General features: G+C 49.0%; 1 protein-coding gene across 2 annotated transcripts in view; it reads right to left on the reverse strand.

Annotated features, from left to right (window-relative positions):
* The window catches only part of CD9 (CD9 molecule), a 36,280-nt gene extending 10,908 nt beyond the window's left edge, over window positions 1–25,372 (reverse strand). Inside the window, exons 1-3 of one of the 2 annotated variants that reach the window (XM_066261623.1) lie at window positions 25,258–25,372; window positions 24,763–24,940; window positions 870–972 (exon numbers count right to left, since the gene is read on the reverse strand). In XM_066261623.1, the coding sequence (XP_066117720.1) occupies window positions 870–972; window positions 24,763–24,828 (169 nt within the window). In that variant the 5' untranslated portion in view covers window positions 24,829–24,940; window positions 25,258–25,372. Of the gene's footprint in view, window positions 1–869; window positions 973–24,762; window positions 24,946–25,257 lie in introns of both variants that reach the window. The other variant, XM_066261613.1, reaches the window with a different exon arrangement.
* Between the last annotated feature and the right edge of the window lie 281 nt (window positions 25,373–25,653).

Below are 25,653 nucleotides of genomic sequence, written 5' to 3' on the forward strand. Positions count from 1 at the left end.
AGGAAGTGACCAAACATACACTTTGGGCCCGATGACATGACAGCACCAACCTAAAAATAGGGGGCTGCCTTTGTTTCTCGCAAATGAAATGCTTCTATCCCCAAACCAGGCAGAAAGGAGAGCCACAGGTTCTGAGTGTTGTCCCAGAAACGGGGCGATGGCATCTGACAGGCGTCAAGGCTCCCACTCATTTTAGAGGCGCTTCCATGGGGAGACAGCGGGGAGAGGAGCAGAATGATGTGAGAAAAGACGCCAAGGAGCCTGTTTATACGAAGAAACCCGCGCCATCAATTCTTGCTTAAATTGGAAACCTTCTTCCGAAAGCAGAAGCACTTGGCCTCTCCATCAGCACCGGGGGCCCAGAGGGCTGGCACCCATTCTAGCCTCGCGTTTTGACTGTTATTATCAAGGAGGCAGGTCTTATAGGTCTCAGAGTCTCTATCTGAGCTGTGGGGAGGCATCACCTCTCCTTTTCCTGGCACTGTGGATTCCCCAGGACAAGTGGTTTTTTTTGGTTTGTTTGTTTTTATTTCTTTTTCATTCCGGAGATGATTAGGCCTGAGAAGCCATGCAATGAGGAGAGGCCCAGGGACCAAAACAGAGCTTCCTACACTCTCATGAGTGGCAGCAACTTTGGCAAGCCAACTTCAGAGCAGAGGACAGTCAAAGCGCCAGACTTTGTCGGCATGAAAGAAGAAACCACACCAATCAAATGCAAATTTACCGGAGCAACTACACAAAAGCAAGGCTTGAAAGGGCCAGGAGGATTGTCAGTGTGGCGGGAGCAAATGTCTTTCCCCAAGGCCAAGTCCCTGGGCCGACAGGGCATCTCCACAGTTGGAGGAAGCACCAAGTCTCCCCGTGCTCACCTGTGTAGAAGCTGGAATGAGTATTCTCTTGCTCAAAGATGCTCTTGGTCTGAGAGTCAAATCGAAGCCATAGTCCAATGGCAAGGACTGCTATCCCTGTAAGCTGCAAGAAACACAGGATGTTGGCATTAATCCTGGCTGCCAGGAAGAACACGGTTCCCCGAGCATGGACGGTGACACCACCCCTGGTTTCTGCTCCTCACCCATGTACCTGTAGTAGCCGCAGCCAGTGTGGGGATGGGAGTGTGGGATCAATCTATTTGCTAAAAATATCAGTTGGGAAGAAATAATTACTTACTAGGTGTACAGAAGTAGAACGGTTACTTTATGAACAATGGAATACTACACAACAGCGAAAAAAAGCACCTTGGCACCTCAATTCGGTTCTTTATTGTAGCAATGTGCGATACTATGAGTGCATCTCATGACATTAAACAAACGAAGAACCACAAGAATACATTCAGTATGATTCCATTTAGTTAAATATCACTCCACTGTTTAGGGGTGTATATAGATGCAAAGGAAAAAAAAAAAAGAAGGAAGCAATTATTATAGAGTCAAATGGTGGTGACCTTTAGTGGGAGGGAGGGATTTCTCATAAGGGAAGAGCACTGGGGGCAAGGTCTGGGGCACTGGCAATATTAATAGTCTAGCTTGACTTGGGGGTGGTGACTAGGGTATCCACTTCATAGTTATTCTTTTAGCTGTTCATGTTCTGTGCACTACTTACTCCATGTATATACCATACAATAAAAAAGAAAAAAAGTTGCTGAAAGCGCACATGCACCACCAATGGGGGCAGCTGTGGTTCCTTATCAGACCTCAGAGCCCCTCTCTAGGTCGTCTGCTTTTGGTCCTTACAAGCTGAGCTGCCCAATTCCAGGTTTTAGGTGCATGCTTACTTATGAGTGATCCTTCTGAACAACAGACAAAAAAACCTCCAAATAATTTTCCAATCTTATGAAAATCCCATTTCCCAGATAGGCAAGTCGAGATACTAGACTGTAAAGCAGACTTTCCCAATAAAGAACCGAATTGAGGTGCCAAATCTTGGCCCGGCGCCGCTGAACTAGAGCCTGTGGAGGTGGCCTCCTGCCAAGCCCTCACCCCACCCCCAGGGCCAGCTGAGCCATCTCTCACGCTCGTACCAGGGCTTGCTGGGGAGTGACTCAGGCTGCAGGGCAGCAGCCAGCTGGATGCGTGAGTGGGTGGGCTCGGGGCCAGCGCGCAGGCGCCAGGTTTCGCTGGCCTACCCTTCCCAACAGAGACGCCCTACGTCAGAGCTCCGCTCTTCAGGAAGCTTGGTTCTCTGCTCCGGGGGCCGGGGCAGCCTGGAGGTGTAGAAAGCCTTCTCTTTCCTTCCTCCGCCCCCCCCCCCCCCCTTTTCCCATGACTTGGCTGTGGTTCGGGTGTGTTGGGTGGAGAGGAGAGAGGGCAACAATGGGAAGGGCCACCCAAGACCTCCGCCTGCAGTAGTCCCAGTGGTGTACACTGCCCTGGGCGTGTTTCCCCAGCGAGGGGCTGGAATTCCCAGCCCAGAGTTCTGCTTCGGCTTTCCCACCCGTTAACCAGGAATGGGGAGAGGTGGCCCTTCCTTGCCTTTTAGGTATGGCTAAAAATAAAGGAGATTATATATTACAAGTACTAGAGGTGACTGAGAGTGATTTCATCAGTACTCAGGTCGCCAGTACTGTACTCCTATCCTCTTGCACAGTTAGTCACTTTGCACCTTCCCAAACCTCTCAGTCTTCCCTTAGGGAAGGCAACACAGAGCATCAGTAAGAATGGTGTAACACCACAGGCCCCGCGGTTGCACAGGGCAGAAAAGAAAACCTCATGGAGGCCAGGCTTGAAGGAGCCGGAATTTTAGAGTTAAAACAAACCAGAGAGCTTTGGGTTCAAGCAAATGTGGCAAGTTTTCCCTCTTGTTAAGAAAAAGACATTCAGGTAAGCAAGGGTCTCCTGGCCTAAGTCAAGGACAGCAGACATGGCTCTGTGAGGGAGTATGTGTCTCTCTCTCTCTCTCATTCCCAGCTTGGACACCCGGTCCACACTGGGTTCTCCTGGCTCAGGAGCATGGCCCTTGGAGCCGAGACATGGAGGGACCCAGCTGGGACATCCTTGTCTACTGGGTTCAGGATAAAAACACACTAAGTACCAAGTGGGTCTTGACTACATGGTGCGCAGGCCCTGGCCTAGCACCTCTGGACTCCTGGAGAGTTAGAAGAAAGAAGGTGATGCTTACCCTCTCCCCAACCCTAACACACGGAGGCCCAATCAGACCCCTGGGAAACGGAAGCCAGGCTGCTGGCCACCCTGTGGACACAAAAGCTTCACTCACACTTGGAGGTAGTTCTATTTTTGTTAGCGCTTGACCACTGACTTGTCCCTCACCCTTGTCCTGGCGCTGCTGCTGCTGAGGGCCTGAGAGAGGCAGTGTCGTTTATGGTCCTTTCTGCTCTAGGCTTGTGCTGGTCAAATAATTATTTTCCAGTCATCTTATTCTCCTGGTTGATAAAAGTTACTCACCCACCCCACCCCTTCCTCTGCCAGGAAAGTTCTTAAACCAAGAAAAGAATGAAAGCGATTCTGTGCCGAAGAAACGATGAAGCTATGAAGGATGATGCAGACTCCACTGTGCACAGAGGCCGCTCTCGGGCAGAAGCTGGGTCTCTTTGGGAGTGACATCATGCTTGGATCATGACAGGGCTCTCAAATAAAACCTCTAATGGTAAAGGCTCTTCCATTTTATAATTTCAAGGCTCCTGAGTCAATCTGTAGAAGTCCAGTCACTTATCTGGTCTATATATGCATAGGGGGCAAGGACAATTTCTAGGGAACTGGGGCCAGAAAGGAAAAGACTTCAGTTCTCACCCTGGCCAAGGACAAGGCCAGATACAGGAATCGGGGTCCTGCATGTCTGGACCGCGTCCCGAACCTCACATTATGCTGCTGGGTTGTCAAAGCCAGAACGCTTTGCAGGATTGGGGAGGGAAAAGCAGCTGGCTCTGGAGAAATGGAAAAAGTGGGACTAGATCTCAGTCTCATACCTAAAACCTCACCACAAGAGAGGGGAAGGGAGGGCAGGGGCAGGACTGGGAGCAATTTGGCTATGACTAAAATCACAGAGGAATGAGCCTTGCTGACTTTTCTGATTGGATTACTGAGTTAATTGGCCCGAAGAGATGCTGTGTAAGACACTAGGCTGCCCCATTTTCTGTAATGCTATTGGAGAAATTGCTTTAGTGGGCTGGGTCACGATGGCTGGGGGGTTGGGGGGGGTCTCAAAGCCATGAAACGAGGGTAACTGGGCCCACCTATTGATGAGATCCAGGGTTGTGCAGACAGCACTCAGCACTAGGCGTTCAGAGTACTGCTGAGGAGAACTCACTGCTGGTGGCACAGAGGGCTCCCAGCCCCCAACCTGGCTCTTGCCCCATGGGGCCCCTTGAATACTAAGAAACCAAATGGGAAGGGGCAAGCAAGAACTAAAGAGAATTCTGACCTTTTAAAAAGGGCACCCAGTCAATGATTAAGGGACTCCATAAAATAAGAAAAGGAGGCCAAGAAGTTAATGGTTTCCTCCCAGGGTCATGACTGCTGTGCGGCAGGAATGTTGGCTGTGCACTTGCACTGGCGGTTACTTTACTCTTGCCCATCATGGTAGGCTCTGAGCAGGTTCCATGGGGATGCTCAGGTAGACAGATCTTCTCACAGAGACCTGCTCAAGATCACAACTGCTCTGGTGGGAACAGAAGTCAAAAGTCCAGCGCCTCTACTCCCAGACCCAGGCCCTGCCCTGCTGGTTACCTCTCCTTTCCAAGTATGACCAAAGGGAAATGTTCTTGTTTTACTGAAAAAAGTTCCTTTGCCTTTGGGCTAGAAATGGTCTCATTCGATTAACAACACGGGGAGAGAAAAGAATATTTTTTTTTCTCCCATTGTTTTATTGGAAATGTCTTTATGTCTTTAAAGAATTCATTTTATCAGAAAATGGGCCATGAGAAAAAAACAACACCACTACCAATCAAACTGAGGACGTTCTACAGAATACTTGACCAGGACTTCTCATCATAGCCAAGGTAATGAAACAAGGAAAAACAGAAACTGGTACAGACCAGCGGAGATGGAGGAGATGTGACAGTGGCCACGTGGCACTGCGGAGGGGACCCTGGAGAAACATGAAGACTAAGTCTAGTTGAGTGAACAGTAATGACCCAGGTTGTTTCCTAGCTGTGTTAGCTGTACCTTGGCAATGGGAGATATTACGAATAGAGGAACCGGCCTGACCTGTGGTGGCGCAGTGGATAAAGCATTAACCTGGAAATGCTGAGGTTGCCGGGTTCAAAACCCTGGGCTTGCCTGGTCAAGGCACATATGGGAGTTGATGCTTCCTGCTCCTCCCCTCTTCTCTCACTCTCTCTCTCTTCTCTATAATGAATAAATAAAATCTTTAAAAAAAAAAAAAAGAATAGAGGAACCTGGAGGGGAATATAGGGGAACACTACATGACCTTACAACCTTTCTATACATCTAAAACCATTCTAAAATTTATTGTGTATGTCTAATAGAAAGAAAATGGGGCCTCTCTTTTAAGGCTGTCTGTTTCCCTTGAGAACCTGCCCCATGAATCCACCCCCTTCCCGCCTCTGCACTGTCTCTGCCATTGTTTCATCCTTTGCCAACACATGTGGGCAGGTCTGTCTATCCGAAAACACCAAAGAGAAAATAAAACCCCTCTTCCTTCCACCTCGCTCTGAAAGGCTGCCGACAGCTTAGGTTGCTCGCCAACTTGAAGGCTTTTTGCTCTGTCTTCTCATTTGTTTTATCTCCCAGCAGTCCGACAGCATTCAACTCTTCCTCCTCCCCACTGGTTTGCTCAGTGGTCGGGCTCACTCCAGGTTTCCCAGCTACATCTCCCGTCCTCCTGCCTCTGCTCAGTCCCTCCTCCTGGAGTGCAGTCACGGCCGCCTTGGCCTGCTGTTTCCCCACCGGGACTTCCTTGGTCTTCTTGCGAGGAAACGCAATCCCTTGATCCCATGTTTGTTCCCTCCAGCATTGTCACACGCGTGTGCCCGTCTGTGTTTCTGAGCAGAGCTGATGCTCCCTGAGGGCAGGGACACTGACTCATTTCAGTAGCTTCCCTACCCCACCCACACTTTGCACAAAACAGCCAATAGTAAGTAGTTATTCCACAAATGAATGATTACTGAAGTGAAAGAGGACCTCTGAAAACCCACCAGAATGTCCTTCTCCCCGTGGACAAACCTTTCCTACCTGGATTTTCATCCAGATCTACCTTCTAACATCTCAGGTCAGAAACTACAAAGAATAATTGCTTGCCCAGAGGAAATACTGAGAAAAACCCATGAGGATATGTGGTGAATATGACAATAAGATTTAGGGGCAAGTCCACATAAAGTCTTTTGAAAATAAGAGTTTGCCTGACCAGGCAGTGGCGCAGTGGATAGAGCATCCATCGGTCTGGGATGCCGAGGACCCAGGTTCGAGACCCCGAGGTCGCCAGCTTGAGTGCAGGCTCATCTGGTTTGAGCAAAAGCTCATCAGCTTGGACCCAAGGTCACTTGAGCAAGGGGTTACTCGGTCTGCTGAAGGCCCACGGTCAAGGCACATATGAAAAAGCAATCAATGAACAACTAAGGTGTCGCAATGCGCAACAAAAAACTAATGATTGATGCTTCTCATCTTTCCGTTCCTGTCTGTCTGTCCCTGTCTATCCCTCTCTCTGTCTGTAAATAAATAAATAAAAATAAATAAATAAATAAAATAAAATAAGAGTTTATAAAAAGCCTATGCACTGCTGTCCTCACTGCTACCCTGACCTCCAAAGGAGTCCAGTTGGACACTGATTTTTGATGAGCACACGACACAGGTAACTCTACTGCCTGTTTTGCCAGCTTCAGGAGACATGACACTCAGCACCCCGCCAAGCTCAGGCCCACAGCAAACGGCTTCCTGGCCTCTCTCTGCCACAGTAAACACAACGTACTGAAAGTGCCCATGCAAAGAGCAGTGTATCAGTGAGTCCCGCTCCAGCAACAGGCCTAGAAATCTTACCCTTCAACACACCTGGCGCTAAAGGAAATATCTCCACTTCCAAAGGAGGATTGAAAACAAGTCAAAGAGTAATGCCGCTCAGGGCACCTGGCTGCTCTGGACCCCACACCAAGTATGCAAAACTGGTTCCAGTTAGAACCTGAGGAGCTTTTAACAGAGGCAGCCCTGTCCAACGGAAATGCTTAGAGTCAGCTTGCAGAAAGATGAGGAGGGGACAAGGAAAAGAGCAACTGGCAGATGAGGAGGGTGTTTCTATGTGTGTGTGTGTGTGTGTGTGTGTGTGTGTGTCGGGCTCCTGTATCCCATTCCTCAGATGGAAGGAACCAAGTCTGCCTGTGGGATGAGTCCCACTTCAGTGAAAACTCCTCTCAGGCAAGTGAATTGCGTGGTCTTGATGAGGTCCCCCTACCCACACCTTTTCCCTCTAGGTCCCCTCTTTCTTTTGTAATATGACCTGACTGGTAAAAAAAAACAAAACCTTTTTTTTAAAAGGACAATATACTCATTACGCTTTCTCTATCCAGCTGTCTCAGAAAGCCCAGAAAGTGAGGGTAGATCATTCTCCACAGTGGTTTCTCTTTGAGGCTGGCCTCGGACTTGTGGTCACCACCACCACTGTGGAAGGGGCTGCAGGTGGGCAGTGGTGACAGGATGGGGTTGGGGACCATGAGAGCACTTTCTTTTTTTTATGTCCCATTGTCTTCCTGGAAAAGCAATGGCTATTTGGTTACTGTGAGCCTATGGTCAAAGAGATGCTGCAAACTTCTTTCTTTTCAGTAAAGGACAAGTGGCACAGCAGAAAGAATGGCGAGCAGGGAGCAGGAGACCTTGACTTCATGTCGATCCATCTCTTGCATGCCTGTGTCACTCAGGGCCTGGTTTACACAGGGTCAATGGCAGAATCCCTGGGGAGTCTGTGCACCCAGGTGCTTCCATTACACAGGCTCGCAGAGAAGGGCTGGACTGGCTGAGGGGCCTGTGCTCAGGTCTAATTCTGCCACTGCCACCTGGGAGCTGTAGGACACTAAACACTTTCTTTAGCTTCTTTGAACCTGAACATTCTCATTTGTTTAAAAAAAGTTTGTATGGTCCCAGTCCTGCCTTTGACCTAGGCTAAGGGTGAGGATGAAATGCGGCGATGCATATAAAACACTCTGAAAACTGTGAAGTGCTATAACCAGACAGATTCTGTAGGGGAAAAAAAATGATACAACAATAATAATGGCCCTTGAGAAAGACGAGACAACAGTGGGGCAATTCATGGCACTTGGCGAACGTCAGTTGTGTGTCCTTCTGTGACTGAGGAGGTGGCTGGGCGGGAGTGAGGCAATTTAGGACACTGGGGTTCTATTTTCTGGTTTCTGGGAGCGTCAGTGAGAGCTGTGTGGCGGGAGAAGTGGATAAATTTACCTTCTTCACACCCATACACAGTCTCCAGAGCTCGGCTAGGGTCAGGTGGGAACAGCCACAGGAAAGTGGGGAAGGGAGGTTAAAGGGAGATTGTTGGCTAAGACTGGAGGCCTCTGTCCTTCCTTGGATTAGACTGCTCTCTGTGGGCGAATTAAGTCTGCAGAACAGAGTTATTAAAGGAGCAGATATCAGAAGAGGGAAGGAATTTTACCTCTTGACTTCCTCCCTTCAGTAAGATACATGTCAGCCTTGGTTTTTTGTTTTATTTTTTTCATCATACTGGACTTTGGAGACCTCTGGGCATGGTTGCCCACAGTGGCCAGGAAGTCAGAGCGAGACTGAATACTGAGGATGCAGGTTTCTCCTACCAGCCTTTTCTGGGGCCCACACTACCTAAGTCACGCTTTAAGGAGGCCTCAGAAGTGGAGATAAGGGCCTCTATGTTCACGCAGGCTTCAACGGTTACAAACAAGTTAGGCCACCCAGACCTGTGGGCTCTGGGCCTCACCCATCTCCATGGCAACCCTGGCTCACCACCGCATGCCAAGCTTGGATGGGCTGATTCACTGTCAGGAGGCTGGGACAGGCACCGCCAGCAAGAACAAACAGGCACCCAAGCCCCACTGCCTCTTCTAATCCTCTCCTGTATCCTCCCCCTTCAACTCCAAGGAGGGCTAAGGCTGGAGCTGTTGTCTTCGGAAGGGGAAAGCCACTTGGGCAGGGACAGAGTCCTCCCTTATCCAGTCCCACGACGCTGTAATACAGCAAAAATGAAACAACTTTATTCAGTAGCAAAAACCACCATGATTTGCTTTCACTAAGGATCACACATAAAGTTAGTTCACAGCAGAATTTTAAGGTAGCAACCAGGAATATTACTAAGTTTTATTAGAGGTGAGTTGAAAAGCCCCAGAAATCACAATTCTGGAGAACAAGTTCCTTAGTGAGTGTGATCACCTTGGGATGATACTTCTGCTCTTGGGAATTCTACTGAGCTCCCCACCTTAGGGCCCTGTGCAAATCTATAGAAGCCAGTATCCTCAACGGTCACTGGGAAACTGTTTTCTAGACCAGTGCTCTTCCATGTGTGGTCTTCAGACCAGCTGTTGCAGTAGCATCTGGGAACTTGTCAGACACGCAGATTCGCTGTCCCCATCCCCAATTATTCAACAAGCAAGTTGAGTGGGGTGGGGCCCAGCAATCGTGCTTTAACAAGTAATGGATCAGATGATTCTGAGGCTTGCTCAAATCTGACAACTACTACTTTAGGTCTTCGTATACATGCCCAACAATCAGGAAAACATGGGAAAGCTCTCGGGGGCGGGGGGGGGGGGGGGAGGATTCTGAACCCAGAGGCTAGCTGTCTAAATGCCAGTGTGGAAGGGCAGACAGCCATGGAGTAAGGGGGTGAGCCCTCTCTGGGCTCAGCCCAACAGGGAGCAAAATTTCACCTTTCCGTTAACGTTATGGAATCTGCAGAGTGTGGCTCAAATGCCCTGCCTCGGGCTGTAAAGCTGTGGGGATTCAGCCTAAGGACCACCTTGAACTGCTCACGGTAACAGTTAAGGGGCAGGGCACAGGACTGTTAAGCTGGGAGGAAGACAGACAGACACTGGCTGGCCCGCTCCACCTTGAACCCACTGAGCCTGGGAAGTCATAGTTAATAGCTCAAGTCACAACTTGCATTTGGCTTCTGAAAGTGCATCCACCACACGGGTCCAGCCCTGTGAACGCACCTCCCCAGGAGGCCAAAGCAACTCCTAGAGCCTCAGAAGCAGGATAGCTCTGCTTAAAAACTCTGCTCTGATTTCTGCAGCCTGTGTTCTCTCCGGGCCAGGCTGTTCATGAGAGCAGACTCTTCCTCAAAGCACCTTAGACTCTAAAAATAAGAATTAAAAAGTGTAAAGAATACATGCAGAGGCAGATGGTCAATGATGATGTAGGCTATTTAGCTTTAGTGTTAACCTGACTTCTGGCAAGCTTTTCTGTCCATTAGCAACTCCTCCAGAGGCCAGGGAATGGAAAATAAATAATATAATAATAGCAGCAAGTATTATCTACGTGTGTCCCACATTATAGGAGGTGATTTACATATATCATCTTATTTAACCCTCTTGTCACTCTTATAGATGAAATAGGCTCAGAGAGGCTAAGCAGCAACAATTTGCTGAAAAAGACCCAGCCAGCAGGAGGCGGGGCTCAGGGGACCATGGAAACACAGAGCTGCACTCTTCACAGCACTGTGTGCCTGGTGAAGGGGAAGAATGGGAATTCCTAAGGACTTAATTCTTGCGAAAAAAAAGAGAATGGTCCAGACATGTTGAATTTGGCACAATGTTGACCCTAAACCTTAATCTGCCTGCTGTAGTTAGATGACTCAGATTCAGGGCATCAACCCTGGCCAAGGGGAAGGCCCAGAGGCAGGGAGGGCACTGACCGCTGTCTTCTCCCTTGGGTTCCTCTCTCCCTCCGCAGAGCCTGCGAGAGGCAGTGGTCTCAAGTCCACTCACTGGGTTCCAGGAACAATGCACCCTTCCGGGTCAGCTCTCCCTTCCTCTCTTTTCTTCCCATGGTGTCCACACAGAAGCAGTGGTGACTTTGGCTCTGCCCACCTCTGGGGATCTGCTTCCAGGTGTCAAGAAAGTTCTAGATAAGAGGGATTCATCCCATTTTGGGAAGCGGAAGTGAACAGAGGGAGAGATGCCAAGGACACCCTCCTTGGTTTGGAAGCTGAAGAACTTTCTTCTTTTGATTCCCGACATTCAATTCCTAGCTGGACACCAGAGGAGAGCCTCTCCGAGACAACTGGGCAGCCTATGGGACCATTTCTAGCACAGGGCAAAACAGGTACCTCTCCTCACCCACCTCTCCCAGACTGGGAAGATCCCTGAAATGGGCATTGTGAGAAAGACAGAAAGACAAGTCCTCTACTTCCTCTTCTGAAAAGGATGAAGCCTCGTGGTAAAAGTCAGCTTTCAACAATCCGTGTGATGTGGCTTTTACAAAACTGCAGAAAGGAGTTTTCTAAGTGTGAATGTTCACAGCAACTTCTACCTCAAAACAATTCTGAGAGGTATTATTTTAACTCCACGACAGCTGCTGACATCTGAGCTCTTGCTATGAGCCAGGCATCAGGAGAAAAGCTTTACATGGACTGTCCCGTTATTCCTCCTAATGGTTCTCAAACTTTGGTTGTATTATTACCTTCATGGTGCAAATAAGGAAAGTGAGGTTTATTTGTTTGTTTGTTTTTTTTGTATTTTTCTGAAGTTGGAAACGGGGAGGCAGTCAGACAGACTCCCGCATGCGCCCGACCGGGATCCACCCGGTATGCCCACCAGGGGGCGATGCTCTGCCCATCTGGGGCATCGCTCTGCCGCAATCAGAGCCATTCTAGCGCCTGAGGCAGAGGCCACAGAGCCATCCACAGTGCCATCCTCAGCGCCCGGGCAAAGTTTGCTCCAATGGAGCCTTGGCTGTTGGAGGGGAAGAGACAAAGAGGAAGGAGAGTGGGAGAGGTGGAGAAGCAGATGGGCGCTTCTCCTGTGTGCCCTGGCTGGGAATCGAACCCGGGACTCCCGCACGCCAGGCCGACGCTCTACCACTGAGCTAACCAGCTAGGGCCGGAAAGTGAGGTTTAAAAAGTCAATTATTTGCTGCCAGGAATCTTCATTCTAACAAATCAACTACCCCTTCTCCCAATGATCAGCGTGTGTGTGTAACTCCATGTTGCCCTTTTACACATCATGGTCGGCTGGGACCTCGACAACAATGAAAAGTCCAACCATTGAGAAGCTAGAAGCCAGGTCCTTAGGGAAGCCAGCTTCTGCCTCTTGTGGCCAGATTAGTGCCCTGAACACTGACAAGATTATGGCACCTCCCCTACCACCTATATATTTCAACATTAAAAAAAAATCAAAAATTTAAAATTAGCATACACAAGTTCAAAAAAGTGCTAACTTGCTCCACCATTCCATGGGCTTGCCTGCAGGCATCCTAAGCACAAGCTCAGCCTCTTCCTGTTCCTGTGACCTCCCTTTCTGGGGATTCTAATGCACTTGGGGGCTCTCTGTGGGGAGGGGTGATAGTGGCTGGATTGCTACAGCCTGTGGGTTCCATGCTATCCCTATGCCTGGCTCTTCTGGGCTCATCCTATTCCTATGTTTAGGCTTGGGTTCAGGCTAGTACAGGTTAATGGGCACATTCCTTGTAGGAGCAAGTGAGGGATGATTTCCTGGGGAGGAGAGGAATACTGCAAGATAAATTCTACTGTAAGGCTGACAGCCCCTTTGGAACCTAAGAGTGCTGGAGGGACTGCCTGACGCTTCAACCCGATTCAGGTGAGGAAAATAGACCCCGAGAGGCCAAGGAACTCGCCCAAGGCCACAGAGCAAGTCTGGAGCGACTCAGCTGCCAGGTCTCTCTTGTCATGTGCCATCTCATCCTTGGTGAAAGGGAGGTAGCTTGGTCTCCTCTCTGGGGTGTGGCAGAGGATGAAGTACCGTGTAACCTTTTTCTCAGCACACTTTTTAGAAATTTGGGAGCAGCCTAATTTGTATTGATAAGTTTTCCATTTCAAGGACAAAGTCAGCCTCATTTTAAAACCAGAACCTTCTGACCAGGTGGTGGCACAGTGGATAGAGCTTCAGACTGGGATGCGGAGGACCCAGGTTTGAGACCCTGATGTTGCCAGCTTGAGCTGGCAACTGCTTTGAGCAGATCTCACCAGCTTGGACCCAAGGTCGCTGGCTTGAGCAAGGGGTTACTTGGTCTGCTGTAGCCCCATGGTCAAGGAACATATGAAGAAAGCAATCAATGAACAACTAGGGTGTCGCAGCGAAAAACTGATGATTGATGCTTCTCATCTCCCTCCGTTCCTGTCTGTCTGTCCCTATCTATATCTCTCTCTCTGTCTCTGTAAAATAAATAAATAAATAAATAAATAAAAATAAATAAAAACCAGAACCTTTATTCTGCCTAAGAGAGAAGAAAAACTTTAGCTAATATGATGTGTGGTGTTAAGTAGCTTGGGGCTCAGGGAGTGGGAGGGAAGGTCTGTGCCCAAGGCAGCCTCTTTCTAAATAAGAAATCTCACTTCAAGTTCCCATTGCCTGCTTGCCAGACACGTAGTATATACTAGCCAGCCCATAAATCCATGTTCTGCCTGACCTGTGGTGGCACAGTGGATCAAGCATTGACCTGGAACGCTGAGGTCACTGGTTCAAAACCCTGGGCTTACCTAGTCAAGGCACCTATGGGAGTGGATGCATCCTGCTCCTACCCCCCCCCTCCTCTAAAATGAACAAATTAAAAAAAAAAAAAAAAAAAAAAAGCCTAACCAGGCGGTGGCGCAGTGGATAGAGCATTGGACTAGGATGTGAAAGACCCAGGTTCGAGACCCCAACGTCGCCGGCTTGAGTGCGGGCTCATCTGGTTTGAGCAAGGTTCACCAGCTTGAGCTCAAGGTCGCTAGCTTGACCAAGGGGTTACTTGGTTTGCTGTAGCCCCCAGTCAAGGCACATATGAGAAAGCAATCAATGAACAACTAAGGAGCCGCAACAAAGAATTGATGTTTCTCATTTCTCTCTGTTCCTGTCTGCCTGTCCTTATCTGTCCCTCTCTCTGACTGTCTCTGCCACAAAAATAAATAAATAAATAAATAATAATAAAATCCATGTTCTGCTGAAAGCAGTCATTCTGATCTTAACCAAACTTATCTGATGTGGAAGACTGTTTTGGGATGTTTTGCTTTAAATTCCAGAACATCACTCATTTGTTTTCCACTGCATGCGCCTCACGAAGATGTCCAGTGATCACAGACACACACACTCTTGCTTATGCACCTTAGCCATGTGGACCAGCTAGCTCTCATTCCATCCCTGAAACCGGTTACCAGTTGCTTGCATAGCCCTGAGTAATGGAAGATACCCCTTCTTTTACACATTCCAAGCAATGCTCCATGGTGTATGAATTGGCAGTGTTGGCAAATGGCCCTCCTCCCCCATCATAGGGCATTTTGAGTATCAAGCCAGCAAGGGGACAAGAGTCAAGGTTCCCAAGCTGCTGTGTCTAACCTATTACTCGCCCTATTGTTCTGCCATGATCCCTGCCTTCATTTTAGGTCCCTTGATTATTAGCTAGCAAGCACCCCTATATTTGCTATGTCCCACATCCTACTCAAAGCACTTCTTTTGTATTAATTTCCACAGTAGACCCAACAGGTAGACAACATTAACTTTCATATTTTAGATGAGAAAACTCAAGCGTAGAAGAAGCTTATCTGAGATCACGAGTCAAATAAATGGCCAAGTTAGGACTTGAACCCAAAATAATCTGAATGCAAAGCCCAAATTTTCAACAATTTGGTTAACTGTTTGTCTTTTTTTATCTGTTTTGTAAATTTCAGAGCCAAATTTTTTCACTTTTGTTCTTTTTCCCTTACAGCCACATCTGTTTCTATCAAAAGCCACATCTTCTATCATCCTTAAAGGCCCCAAGAGAGTCCACCTGCAAGAGCAGAGGGCCCTGCTTTCTCACCCACAGGAAGGCACCTGCACAGGCCATGTGACATGCAGGTGCCACCTGAGCCTGGCCTCTCGGGGGGAGCTGCAGGGGGACAGACTCTGGAGAGCCTGCACTTTCTCTTGCTGGCCTCTGGCCCGACAGCCTCGCCACCCCCTTGATGCACCGGCCAGAGAGTCAACATGGACACAGTGTTGGTCTGGGAAACAGATTCTAGAGTAACTGGGCACATCTTCTCCTCATCCTGGCCTCACTACTCCTGCAGGAGGTGTGGACACTGTTGCAACTGCCCACAGGCCACCAAGTCCACAGATGTGGCTGTGGTCCATCAAGTAGCCACTGCCCCTGAATTCACTATATGACTTTATGGTAGGACCCAGAGCCTCTGCTCTTCCCAACCTGCTGGCAAAGGGAATGAGACAGCATCACAAGTCTGGGCCGGGGGACCTAGGAGGTACCCACAACATGAGGATAATGCCAGCTTCCCATAATACTCAGGGGGTCCCTCCCCAAATTATCTCTAATAATTTATCTTTAATTTCTCTTTAAAATGAAATTTCCGGTCTGTGGGAGACCAGAGGTTATCTGGCCTTAGAGAGTTGGGGCCATACTTTGATTGGCGAGGGGAAAGAGAGTATGGGTAGGTTTCCTCAGGCCTGTAGAAAGGGAGCTTTAACAAGTGTGAGTGTAAGGTTGAAACCCACAGCCCCACATCACAAGGAAAGTGTTCACACTGCACTGGGGTGAGCAGGAGGAAGACACTCAGCGAGAAGGGTTTCCTGCCTCTGGAGTATACATTCCGTTCTAGGTCTCCTCAGCAGCAGGGCTGCTGAAGGGGTGCTTGCTACCAGTCAGAGAGGGGCACTGAGGAGAGGGACACGTGCAAACAGCACATTGCGACTGCTCACCTAGAAGGAAGAGGTAGGTGATTTTGATTTGAACCTGTAAATAAGTATGTCTTGGTCCATTTGGGCTTCAGTAACAAAGTGCCATAGAATGGGCAGCTTACAAACGACAATGATTTATTTTTCATGGTTCTAGAGGCTGGGAAGTCCAAGATCAAAGTGCCAGAAGATTTAGTGTCTGGTAAGGAATTGCTTCCTGGGTCACAGAAGACTGTCTTCTTGCTATAAGGGGGAAGGAAAGAGGGCACTCTCTAGGGCAGCTTTTATCTCCTTCCATTTTAGTTATTTTTATTTTTCAGTTACAGTTGACATACATTATTATATTAGTTTCACGTGCACACTCCAGTGAGTAGATATTACATAACAACTAATTTGTACTTCTTAATACCTTAACCTTTTCCACTCATCCCTAAGCCCCTCCCCCTCAAATCTGGCAAAACGTTCTCTGTATCTATTAATGTTTCTGTTCTGCTTGTTTGTTTACTTTGTTTTTTAGATTCAATTGTTGATAGATATATATTAATAAATCTTTTTCTTCTTCTTCTTGAAGACCCTATAACATTTCATGTAATACTGGTTTGGTGGTGATGAAGTCCTTTAGCTTTTGTGTGTGTGTCTGGGAAGCTTTTTATCTGTCCTTTGATTCGAATGATAGCTTTGCTAGGTAGAGTGATTTGGTTGTAAATCCTTACTGTTCATTGCATTGAATATTTCTTGCCAGTCCCTTCTGGCCCGTTAACTTTCTGTTGAGAAATCAGCTGACAGTCTTATGGGAGCTTCCTTATAGGTAACTAACTGCTTTTCTCTTGCTGCTTTTAAGATTCTCTTTGTATTTAACCTTTGACATTTTAATTATGATGTGTCTTATTGTGGGCCTCTTTGGGTTCATCTTGTTCAGGACTCTGCTTGGCCCGTTAACTTTCTGTTGAGAAATCAGCTGACAGTCTTATGGGAGCTTCCTTATAGGTAACTAACTGCTTTTCTCTTGCTGCTTTTAAGATTCTCTTTGTATTTAACCTTTGACATTTGAATTATGATGTGTCTTATTGTGGGCCTCTTTGGGTTCATCTTGTTCAGGACTCTGCTTCCTGGACTTGTATGTTTATTTCCTTCACCAGGTTAGGAAAGTTTTCAAATAGGTTTCCAATTCCGTGTTCTCTCTCCTCTTTCCAGCACCCCCATGATTGAATGCTGGTATACTTGAAATTGTCCCAGAGGCTCCTTACACTATCATCATTTTTTGGATTCTATTTTCTTTTTGCTGTTCTGATTGGGTATTTTTTTTCTTCCTAACCTACTGTTGATTCTCTGTAAATTCTTCTTCATTTCAGTTAGTATATCCTTTATTTCTGACTGTTCCTTTTTTATACTGTCAAGGTTCTCACTAAGTTCATACAGCATCCTAATAACCAGTGTTTTGAACTCTGTATCTAGTAGATTACTTGTCTCCATTATTTTTTTGTTCTTCTTCTGGAGATTTGTTCTGTTCTTTCATTTAGGACATGTTTCTTTGTCTCCTCATTTTGGCAGCCTCCCTGTGTTTGTTTCTATGTATTAGGTAAAGCTGCTCTGTTTCCCAGGCTTGGTAGACTGGCATAATGTAGTAGGTGTTCTGTAGGGTCTAGTGGCACAACCTCCCCAATCACCCAATCTGGGCACTCGAGGTGTTCCCCCACCATGTGGGTTGTATACACCCTCCTCCTGTAGTTGAGCCTTGATTGCCATTGGCACATCCATGGGAGGGATTTACCCCCAGGCTGACCAGCTGCAATTAATAACTTCACCACACAACTCCATGAGGATCAGCTGTGTAGGGGCTTACCCACAGACCAGGATTTACTTCAGCAGGGTTCTGGTGCCCCTAGGGCATCTTCTTTTAGGGGCACTAATCCTATTCATGAGGAGTCCATCCTCAAAATTTAACCACCTCCCAAATGCCATCCATTGGGCTTTAGTATTTAACATATGAGTTTTGGGGAAACACACTCCATCTAGAGAAAACTATCTTTTAAAAACACCGAACTTCTATCGACTGAGAAAAGTAACGAGTTCACAACAACGATTTTGTGGATCTTTTCATTTAAAGCTTTCATAAATCAATGTTATCACTTTTCACGCTATTGATTCAATCAATGTACGTTTAAAGGTGAATTAACACTAAAGTGCTATAGTAATTTTTTTGAATTCAATAAAACTGCCCAATTTCTGCTTTGACCCACGTGTTACGTTTCTGCACTTGGACAGTGACTGGCAGCTCAAGACTGAAGGATAAGCAAGGGGCTGCCTCCCGAGCAGTTTGGAGGCAGGGGTTTGATAAGCGTCATGAGCCACTGGCCTGCCAGGGCCTGAGGTGCTCACTGGAACCTTTATGTATGTCCAGTAAGCTTTGTAGGGTTAAGCTCCTAATAGAGCCAGCAAGAGCCACTGTTTCTGCTCCCCTCAGAAATGCTTGGCAAGAGGATAGAAAAAGAAAGACCCCAAAGACCCAGATTTCTGATTTTTCTCCAAGCCAACTGTCCTCAAAATTCTCTGGAATCAAATAAATCTGGCCCCTCTCCAAGTCATGGCTCCATCTTCTCTTGCTACTTAACCAACCTGCGTGTCATCTCCTTAGAAGTCCAAGTCCCCAAATGACCCCCTGAAGACACTTCTCCCTTTCCAAAGTCCTCAGGGGCAAGGCTGGGTAGGGTTGGCTAACACTTCTAGTCTCCATTTGGGGGGAAGGAGGAGGAGAGAAAGACAGAAGTCCACTTTTCCCTGATAAAGACAAATCACTCATACTATGGGAAACCCTAACCCGAGAAGCAAACTTGGCTGGAAGCTCATAAAGTGGATTCTTCATGTGGACTAGAAATGCCAAACACTCATTAAATTAATCAAGAGTCAAAGCCACTCCTTGGGCAATGATTAAGCGAAGAGTCAGAGCCCGGATGGGTGGGGAGGCCGGCTCTGCAGTCTGCGCTGTTCTTGATCACCAAGGGCACTTAAGACTCTCTGATGCCTTTCTCAAAGTCCTCCTATTATGCCCCCATGCAATCCTCAGGGAGCAGTGAGGCAACCTGCTTCTCCTGGCAGAAACATGGGATTCAAGACAGAGTGGGGGTTGTCGGGACACCAAGAGAAAAAAACCCAATAGGGGGTGTGCATAATCTGAGATCCTTGAGCCTCCAGTAAAAAAAGCAAAAAAGTGGGCATAACATGTTTTTGAGGCAGGTCTCACTGACTGCATGGAATTCTCTAAAGAGGTTAAGACCCGCCGGTGTAGGATGACAGCATACAGTTCTTAAAGACTGTCCAGAACTAAGTATATATATATTTTTTGGTGGGAGGGGAGGAATTACCGGATGGATGTAATTATTATAAAATTATCTCATCTGGAGACAGGATGCTGTGTTCCACAGCTGCCTGCCATCACTTGACGGAAAGTGAAAATGCCCCCCACCAGCATTACTTTTTCCCCGGAATGAAACAGGCAAGTGATCTGCAGTCAGGCTTCAAAAACATAAATTTAAAAAGTGTACTGTTAAGATTAGCCCTCAGTTGCAAAGGACAGCTCTAGATAGTTGAGAACATGGGTCCAATAGGCTTTTACCCAGATTTTCAAGCCAAAAACAACGAAGTCATTGCTCTTCTGTAAGAGGGAAAGACCGTTTCTGCAGGGTTTTGGTTAAAAGGACCTGTGGCAGGTTCACATCAAGTCCCAGCAACCCCAACCTGGGGGGAGGGGGAACACAGATCATAAGTGTGCAATTTCTGAAACTGCTGCACTCTCCCCTCTCCAACTCGGCGCAGGTGGATGGAACAGGCAGCCACCAAGGTGGCAACAGGACCACAGAAGCCACTGGAACTGTGACCTCAGATCCCTTACCCCCACAGCCAGACCCCAGCAAGGTTTGTGTCCTTTAGGAAAAAGGGTGGCGCTTTTTTAAGTCCAAGGTATTATTAAGTTCCAGACTGTGTGACCAATTCCCAAAGCCACGCCTCCTTATGAAAGAGAACAGAACAGGAAAACAAAGAGACAAAGCAAACATGGGGCGCACAGCTCCGTGTATAAGCGGAAAGATTCATATCCAACACAAATGGAAGACGTGACAGCGCAGATTTGTGATGTCTGTGTGGCCACAGAAGAGTCAATTGCAAAGTAAGTGCTCTGGCAAGGATGGCCCTCAATAGGGCTGCTATCAAATCCCAAATTCGGGTCTTAACTAGCAGCAGCTTCCTGAGTACAAAAGAGTAAGGTTTGGAATGGTGCCCATGGGCCACTTTGAAATGAAAGAGGTAGAGTGTGTCTGTGTAGAGGAATCCTTCCCACCAGCCCCCAAAAAATCATAAGTCAAATTCTTTGTTGTTTACATTGTGAAAAAGCCAGGAGATTCTGGGCAGGGGAGAAGTCTTCTTTTCCTTAGCGGATGCGGACACCTGGCCTCGCCTCACCTCGCCCCACAGCTGCCAGCCTCAGTGCAAACACAGCTGGCTTTCCCAGGGCTCCACTGTCCCGGTGCCAAAGTCAGGAAGCCATTTTACTCCACAGCCCCAGCTGCTCGTTCAGCCCAACACTGAAGGCAACAGTCCCTGGGAGCAGCAGCAGGTTGGGTGGGAGGGGCTTTGCCACCACTATCCCCCCACTCCCCACTAGCCCACACCCTGCCCAGACCCAGCATCTCAACCATGCAGTTTTATTTTCAGAAGTAGGGCTGCCCCTCCACAGTCAAACGCCTAGCCACACATGAAATGGAGTCTGCCCAATCCAGAGCTGGAAGAGTGTGTGTGGGTTGGGAATTCACTCCTGTGGTCACTTCCACACTTTTTAGGGAATTGTTCCCGCCCTCCCCACCACCTCAACCTACTTTCAACTGGCAGTGAGCAACAACAGCTACAGGAAGTTTACTCTGTATCCAGTGCTAAGTGCACACATTCTCTCAGTTCACCCTCCTCCCCCACGGAGGCACCAGCTCCATCCGGTGATGGGTAAATGCAATCCAGAGCTGGCGCTCTGACCATTATGCTGTACTGCCACAATGGCTGAGGGTGATGAAAACAGAGCACCTCAAATAGAGAGACCCCCCCACCACTACTCAGGGGACAGTAGAGAGAACTGTGAGGTTAAAAGAAAAGAGCCTTAAGGATCAGGTGCCAAGGTAGAGGACAAATGAAGCCAGTCTCTGAGGACAAGCCTTACTACTCATTGTGCACTCTCTTTCCTGACTCCACTTCGGGTTGTGTGGGAAAAGTCCTATTTCCTGACGCAGTGGGGAAACGGCTGGTTTCATAAACTGAGCTTGAAAGGGACCCTTTGAGACCAGGGTGCTCCAACACCTTGGATTTCTCAGATGAGGAAACTGAGGGTTGGAACACAAAAATGACCTGCACAAGACTTCAAAGTGTGTTGGGGATACAGCTGAACCAACAACCAGACTCTGAATTCCCATTCGGGTTTCTGCGTATGGTTCTATTAGGTCCAAGCAACACCATTTCTTGGGAAAGAGAAGTTCCCTGCTATTTCCATCAGTGAGGGAGGGCATGGGGTGAAAGGCAGTGAACAGAGTGGCGGGGGTGTAGGTCGGTGGGGCAGGGTTAGGAACTGGGCCTTGCATTGCAGACCTAGGATATGGGGGGAGGCAGTGGGGAACACACCAGGAAGACAGGTTCTGACCTGGCCCTAGTCTTGGTTCCCCAGCTACAGTGTGACAGCTCATCACTCTGACACCAGTAAATGTTTTCCCTCTTAACCTTTCCTTTTTATTTATTGATTTTTTTTAGGGGGGTGGGGTAGGCAGGGAGGTCTGATGGAGATGGAGAAACTGAAACAGAGCTGGGAAGTTAGGGTTCCGAGGACACTGGAAGAACAGAGTGATTGTTGGTTTGGCTGGGGGCATCAGAGGCCCACCTTTGGGGAGGGCAGGCAGCACAGGCTCAGCAGGCATTGAGGGTCCCACAGGGCTGAAAGCGGGGGCCAGGGAAGAGGCACAGCCCCATGCCTACCATGCTCAGATCATACTACTGCCACTGAGGTGGGCTTCTTGTGTGTGGATCCCTGCTTGACCACCTCTCAGCAGCCTCAATTCAGGAGGTGCTGGTAGACCCTGGTCTCAAAACTCTTGCTTTCCAAGGCTCACATCAGGACCCCAATCCCAAGTTTATAAATTCCTTGTCTGAATAGAGAAAGGGAATTGCTGACATCATAATAATCCAAGCATTTCCCTTAGATTATAACCTCCCTTAAAAGATGTTTGTGAGCTTGTTCTCACCTTTCTTCCATCCCCACCCAGCTGAGTATGGAAGGTTGGATGAAAACAGCTTTGGACTTGAAGCCAATCTGCTTTCAAATTGCTTTCTGATGCTATCCTGCCACCTGACCCTTGGATAAGTCATTTAACCTCTTTGGGGACTAGTTTGCTGGTCATCAGTAAAATGGGGATAATGCTTCCTGCTCTTGGCTATATCACGATGGCTTGGACTTTGCAGACTGTAAAATGCTTCACAATTGAATCACAGAATTATTTTATTCCATCATCTCCTAGAGCAGGGGCAGTCAACCTTTTTATACCTACCGCCCACTTTTGTATCTCTGTTAGTAGTAAAATTTTCTAACCGCCCACCGGTTCCACAGTAATGGTTATTTATAAAGTAGGGAAGAAACTTTACTTTATAAAATGTATAAAGCAGAAATACAGCAAGTTAAAGCATATAATAATAATTACTTACCAAGTACTTTATGTTGGATTTTCACTAAGTTTGGCAGAATAAATCTTTATAAAACAACTTACTATAGTTAAATCTTTTTATTTATAAGTTGGTTGCTCTGCTACCTCCCACCATGAAAGCTAGAACGCCCACTAGTGGGCAGTAGGGACCAGGTTGACTACCACTGCCCTAGAGGATGAGGACTTCATCTCTATAGGGACCTTGATACTACTAAACAATAATTCAGAAAAAAAACATAGCTACTGCCTACCCCTCACACCAACCCATTGCCAGGTCTCCCTTGTTGGTTTTGTGTTGGAGATAGAAGGCACCCAGGGGTGTAGTATTGTCTCTCTCTGTGGTCCTGAGCAAACCACCCCCTCTCTGGTTCTCTGCTTTCTCACTGTAAATAAGAGGGCGAGACTGGATAATCTCTAGTCATTCCTAGCTCTAAACCCAAACATTCCCAGAGTGAGTTATTTCTGTTTCAGAGGACATAGCTGACCAGCAGCACCTAGCCCAGGCAGAGGCAGCTCTGAATATGGTGGGGTGGCAGGTTGGAGGAAGGAAGAGGCTGAGATGCCAGTGTGGCCCTCAGGGCCTCCCATCAGGCTCTGGCATGCGCCACGGATCAGACTAAGGCGTGGAGGCACACTAGTAGTCAGTGGTTTTCCCAGCCCCAAACCCTGATGCAGCCAAGGCTGAGGGCTAACCAACAGACTGGCAGATGAGACTGCTGAAAACTCCCCAAAGGTCAGGGGTGGGGCAGGGCAGAGCCAGCCTCCCTTCTGACATTCTTTTCTGGTTGCCAGGAGTTGGTGAGAGGAGGGAACCGAGCCTGGCAGCTACCCAGATGGCTGCTGGGAACACCAAAAAGGGACAATGCCCACCTCAGGTGGGTCTCCTTAAAACTGGCCAAAGGCAGTTCACTTTTTTACCTGATCAGCTCCAGAGAGAGGATTAAATCTCAAGAGATTTCTCCCAGGTTCATGGGAACCCCAGTGACCAGTTTCAGGGGAATGAGTACATTTTCTGTTACAAGCCTCTAGTGGCATACTTCTGTTTTTACAGCCATCTCTCTTGAGAGCAGCACAGGGGCTGCCTTTCCAAACTCCTTCCCAACTGCAGAAGAGCAAATACTGTTCATCTGTGTGCAGGGTCGGTGGCCCTAAGAACCAAGACACAAAGGTCCCCTATTCCTTGCTTCCATATCTGGTGGTCCCTTAACGCCCAAGGGAAGGTGTAGAGGGGCCACTCCCCTTTATTGCTGCCTCCCTCCGGCTTCCCATTGCAGAGGAACAGAGTGCAGCCAGCAGCCAGTGTCCTGAAGCTGCTGGCCTCCTATCCCCTCCAAGTGAAAGTGCGCTCTCCCGGGCCCCACCTTGCCGCTGGATGGGCTGGTGGGAGAAAGGGTGAGGCCGGAGACCCCAGGGGGCCAGCACCTGATCTTTCCCGGAAATGGAGAAACACAGACTCATCTCACTAAAAGCGCCCATGGGCATCTGCCCCTCCTCTCCTCTCCCAGAATCCTCCCCAGTTCAGATACTTATCGCCCTTGGAAAAAAAAAATCAAGACAAGCTAGTCTTTCAGGTAGTTTCGAGGGAGCTCGGACTTTCTCACGGCGGCTCAGAACCAAAGTTTGAGAGAATGGGGGAGGGGGACAACTGAAGGCTCCTCTTTGAGGGTGGAAGGGGGTGGTTCCCGACTCCAACTTTGGGACGGGGTCCCGGCCACCCAAGGCCGGCGCGCCCCTTCCTCTCCGGTGTTAAAGTGCCAATGGCTCTTGGCGGAGCTTCTCTGCGTCACCTAAGACCCTTAGAGCGCCCACACCCTCCCCTCCTCGCGGCCCTGCCACTTATGAGACCCCAGACCGGTCGCGAAGTGCGATGCCTGCCAAGGTCCTCTTTGGCCAGGGTCTTGAGTCCCCCAGTAAAGAGTTCTCCGTTTCTCACTACCGGTTTCCCCTCCATTCGCCTGCCCCTGGAGGGGCAGACAAAAACCCCAGCCAGAACTCTTGCCAAGGAGAGGCCGGGGACCGGTCTCCACGCCCCAGATCCCTGAGGCCCCCTCTCCCTTTGCCTGCCCGGCTTCGGTGAGCCCCCTATGAACGTACCCAACCCGCCCGTCTCCGGCTCCGGCTGAGTAGCCAGCTGGCGGCCGCAGTGCCCTTCCTCCTGTGCCCCAAGTCCACCCGGTGGGCTGTGCCAGTTACTGACACCCTCGACTGCGGATAGGGTCCCCGGGGCGGACAGGTGGTCCCGGAGAGGAGCGCACGGCTGTCACGCTCACTCACCCAGAAGATGAAGTTAAAGCCGAAGAGCAGGTATTTGATGCACTTGGTGCCTCCTTTGACCGGCATGGCGAGGACTGGATTCTCCTGGGCTGCTCTAGTGTGGGACGGCGGCGCGCGGCCGGGACGGGTGATACCAGGCTCGGACTGAGATGCTGGCGGCTGCGGGCTGGCCTCAGGGCTGCACTTTTAAAAAGTACCACTCCTTCCAGTGCGCGGCCGGCTGCGGTGCGCATGTGCCGTGGACCCCGCCCCCGGCCCGGGCCCCACCTGCCCCGCCCTCGCCCTGCGGCCCGCCTCCCCCCAGGTTCCGGGGATTCCCGCCCCAGCGGTCCCCCAGCCCCGCCTTTCCCTGTTTCTGCTATTGTCTCCAGCTCAGGCCGCTCCGGGCAGAATGGGCCGTCCCCTTTCCCTGCTCCCAGCCAACCACCCAGGGGTCTTTGCAGACCGCCACCCCGTGCTGCTTTTACCTAAGAGTTAGTTATATGTAAGCCTCACCTCTCCGGCTCTTGCCTTATAGATCCCGGCCTTCTCGCCCTTTAGGAGACCCGCCCCGGGTCAGGTTATCAGGGTAGAGCCCCCTTACACAAGGCCGGCTGCCCCCGCGATGAGAGCAATGACTGCTTCGGCCTGGGTTTCAAGGGAAGGCGCCAGGCTTTCTTTCTCCCTAGGGCGGCTCCTTGCAAACCGTCGCTCACTGAGCACACTCTTATTGGGTACCTCGTGTAGAGTAGGAGGAATTAGATGCTTGAGTCCAGGTGGGAAGATAGGCGGGCGGTTTATGGAAGTAATTCTCAAATGTCCATCACTGAATAGTAATACGGCAGAGGACTGGGCAGGCTGGGAACGCTTTCTGGACTTGCGGTTTAGATGCCCCGAGAGAGGAAGAGGGAA

This window comes from Saccopteryx bilineata, chromosome 1 (assembly GCF_036850765.1).
Source record: "Saccopteryx bilineata isolate mSacBil1 chromosome 1, mSacBil1_pri_phased_curated, whole genome shotgun sequence".
In the NCBI taxonomy this organism is placed as follows: Eukaryota; Metazoa; Chordata; class Mammalia; order Chiroptera; family Emballonuridae; genus Saccopteryx; species Saccopteryx bilineata.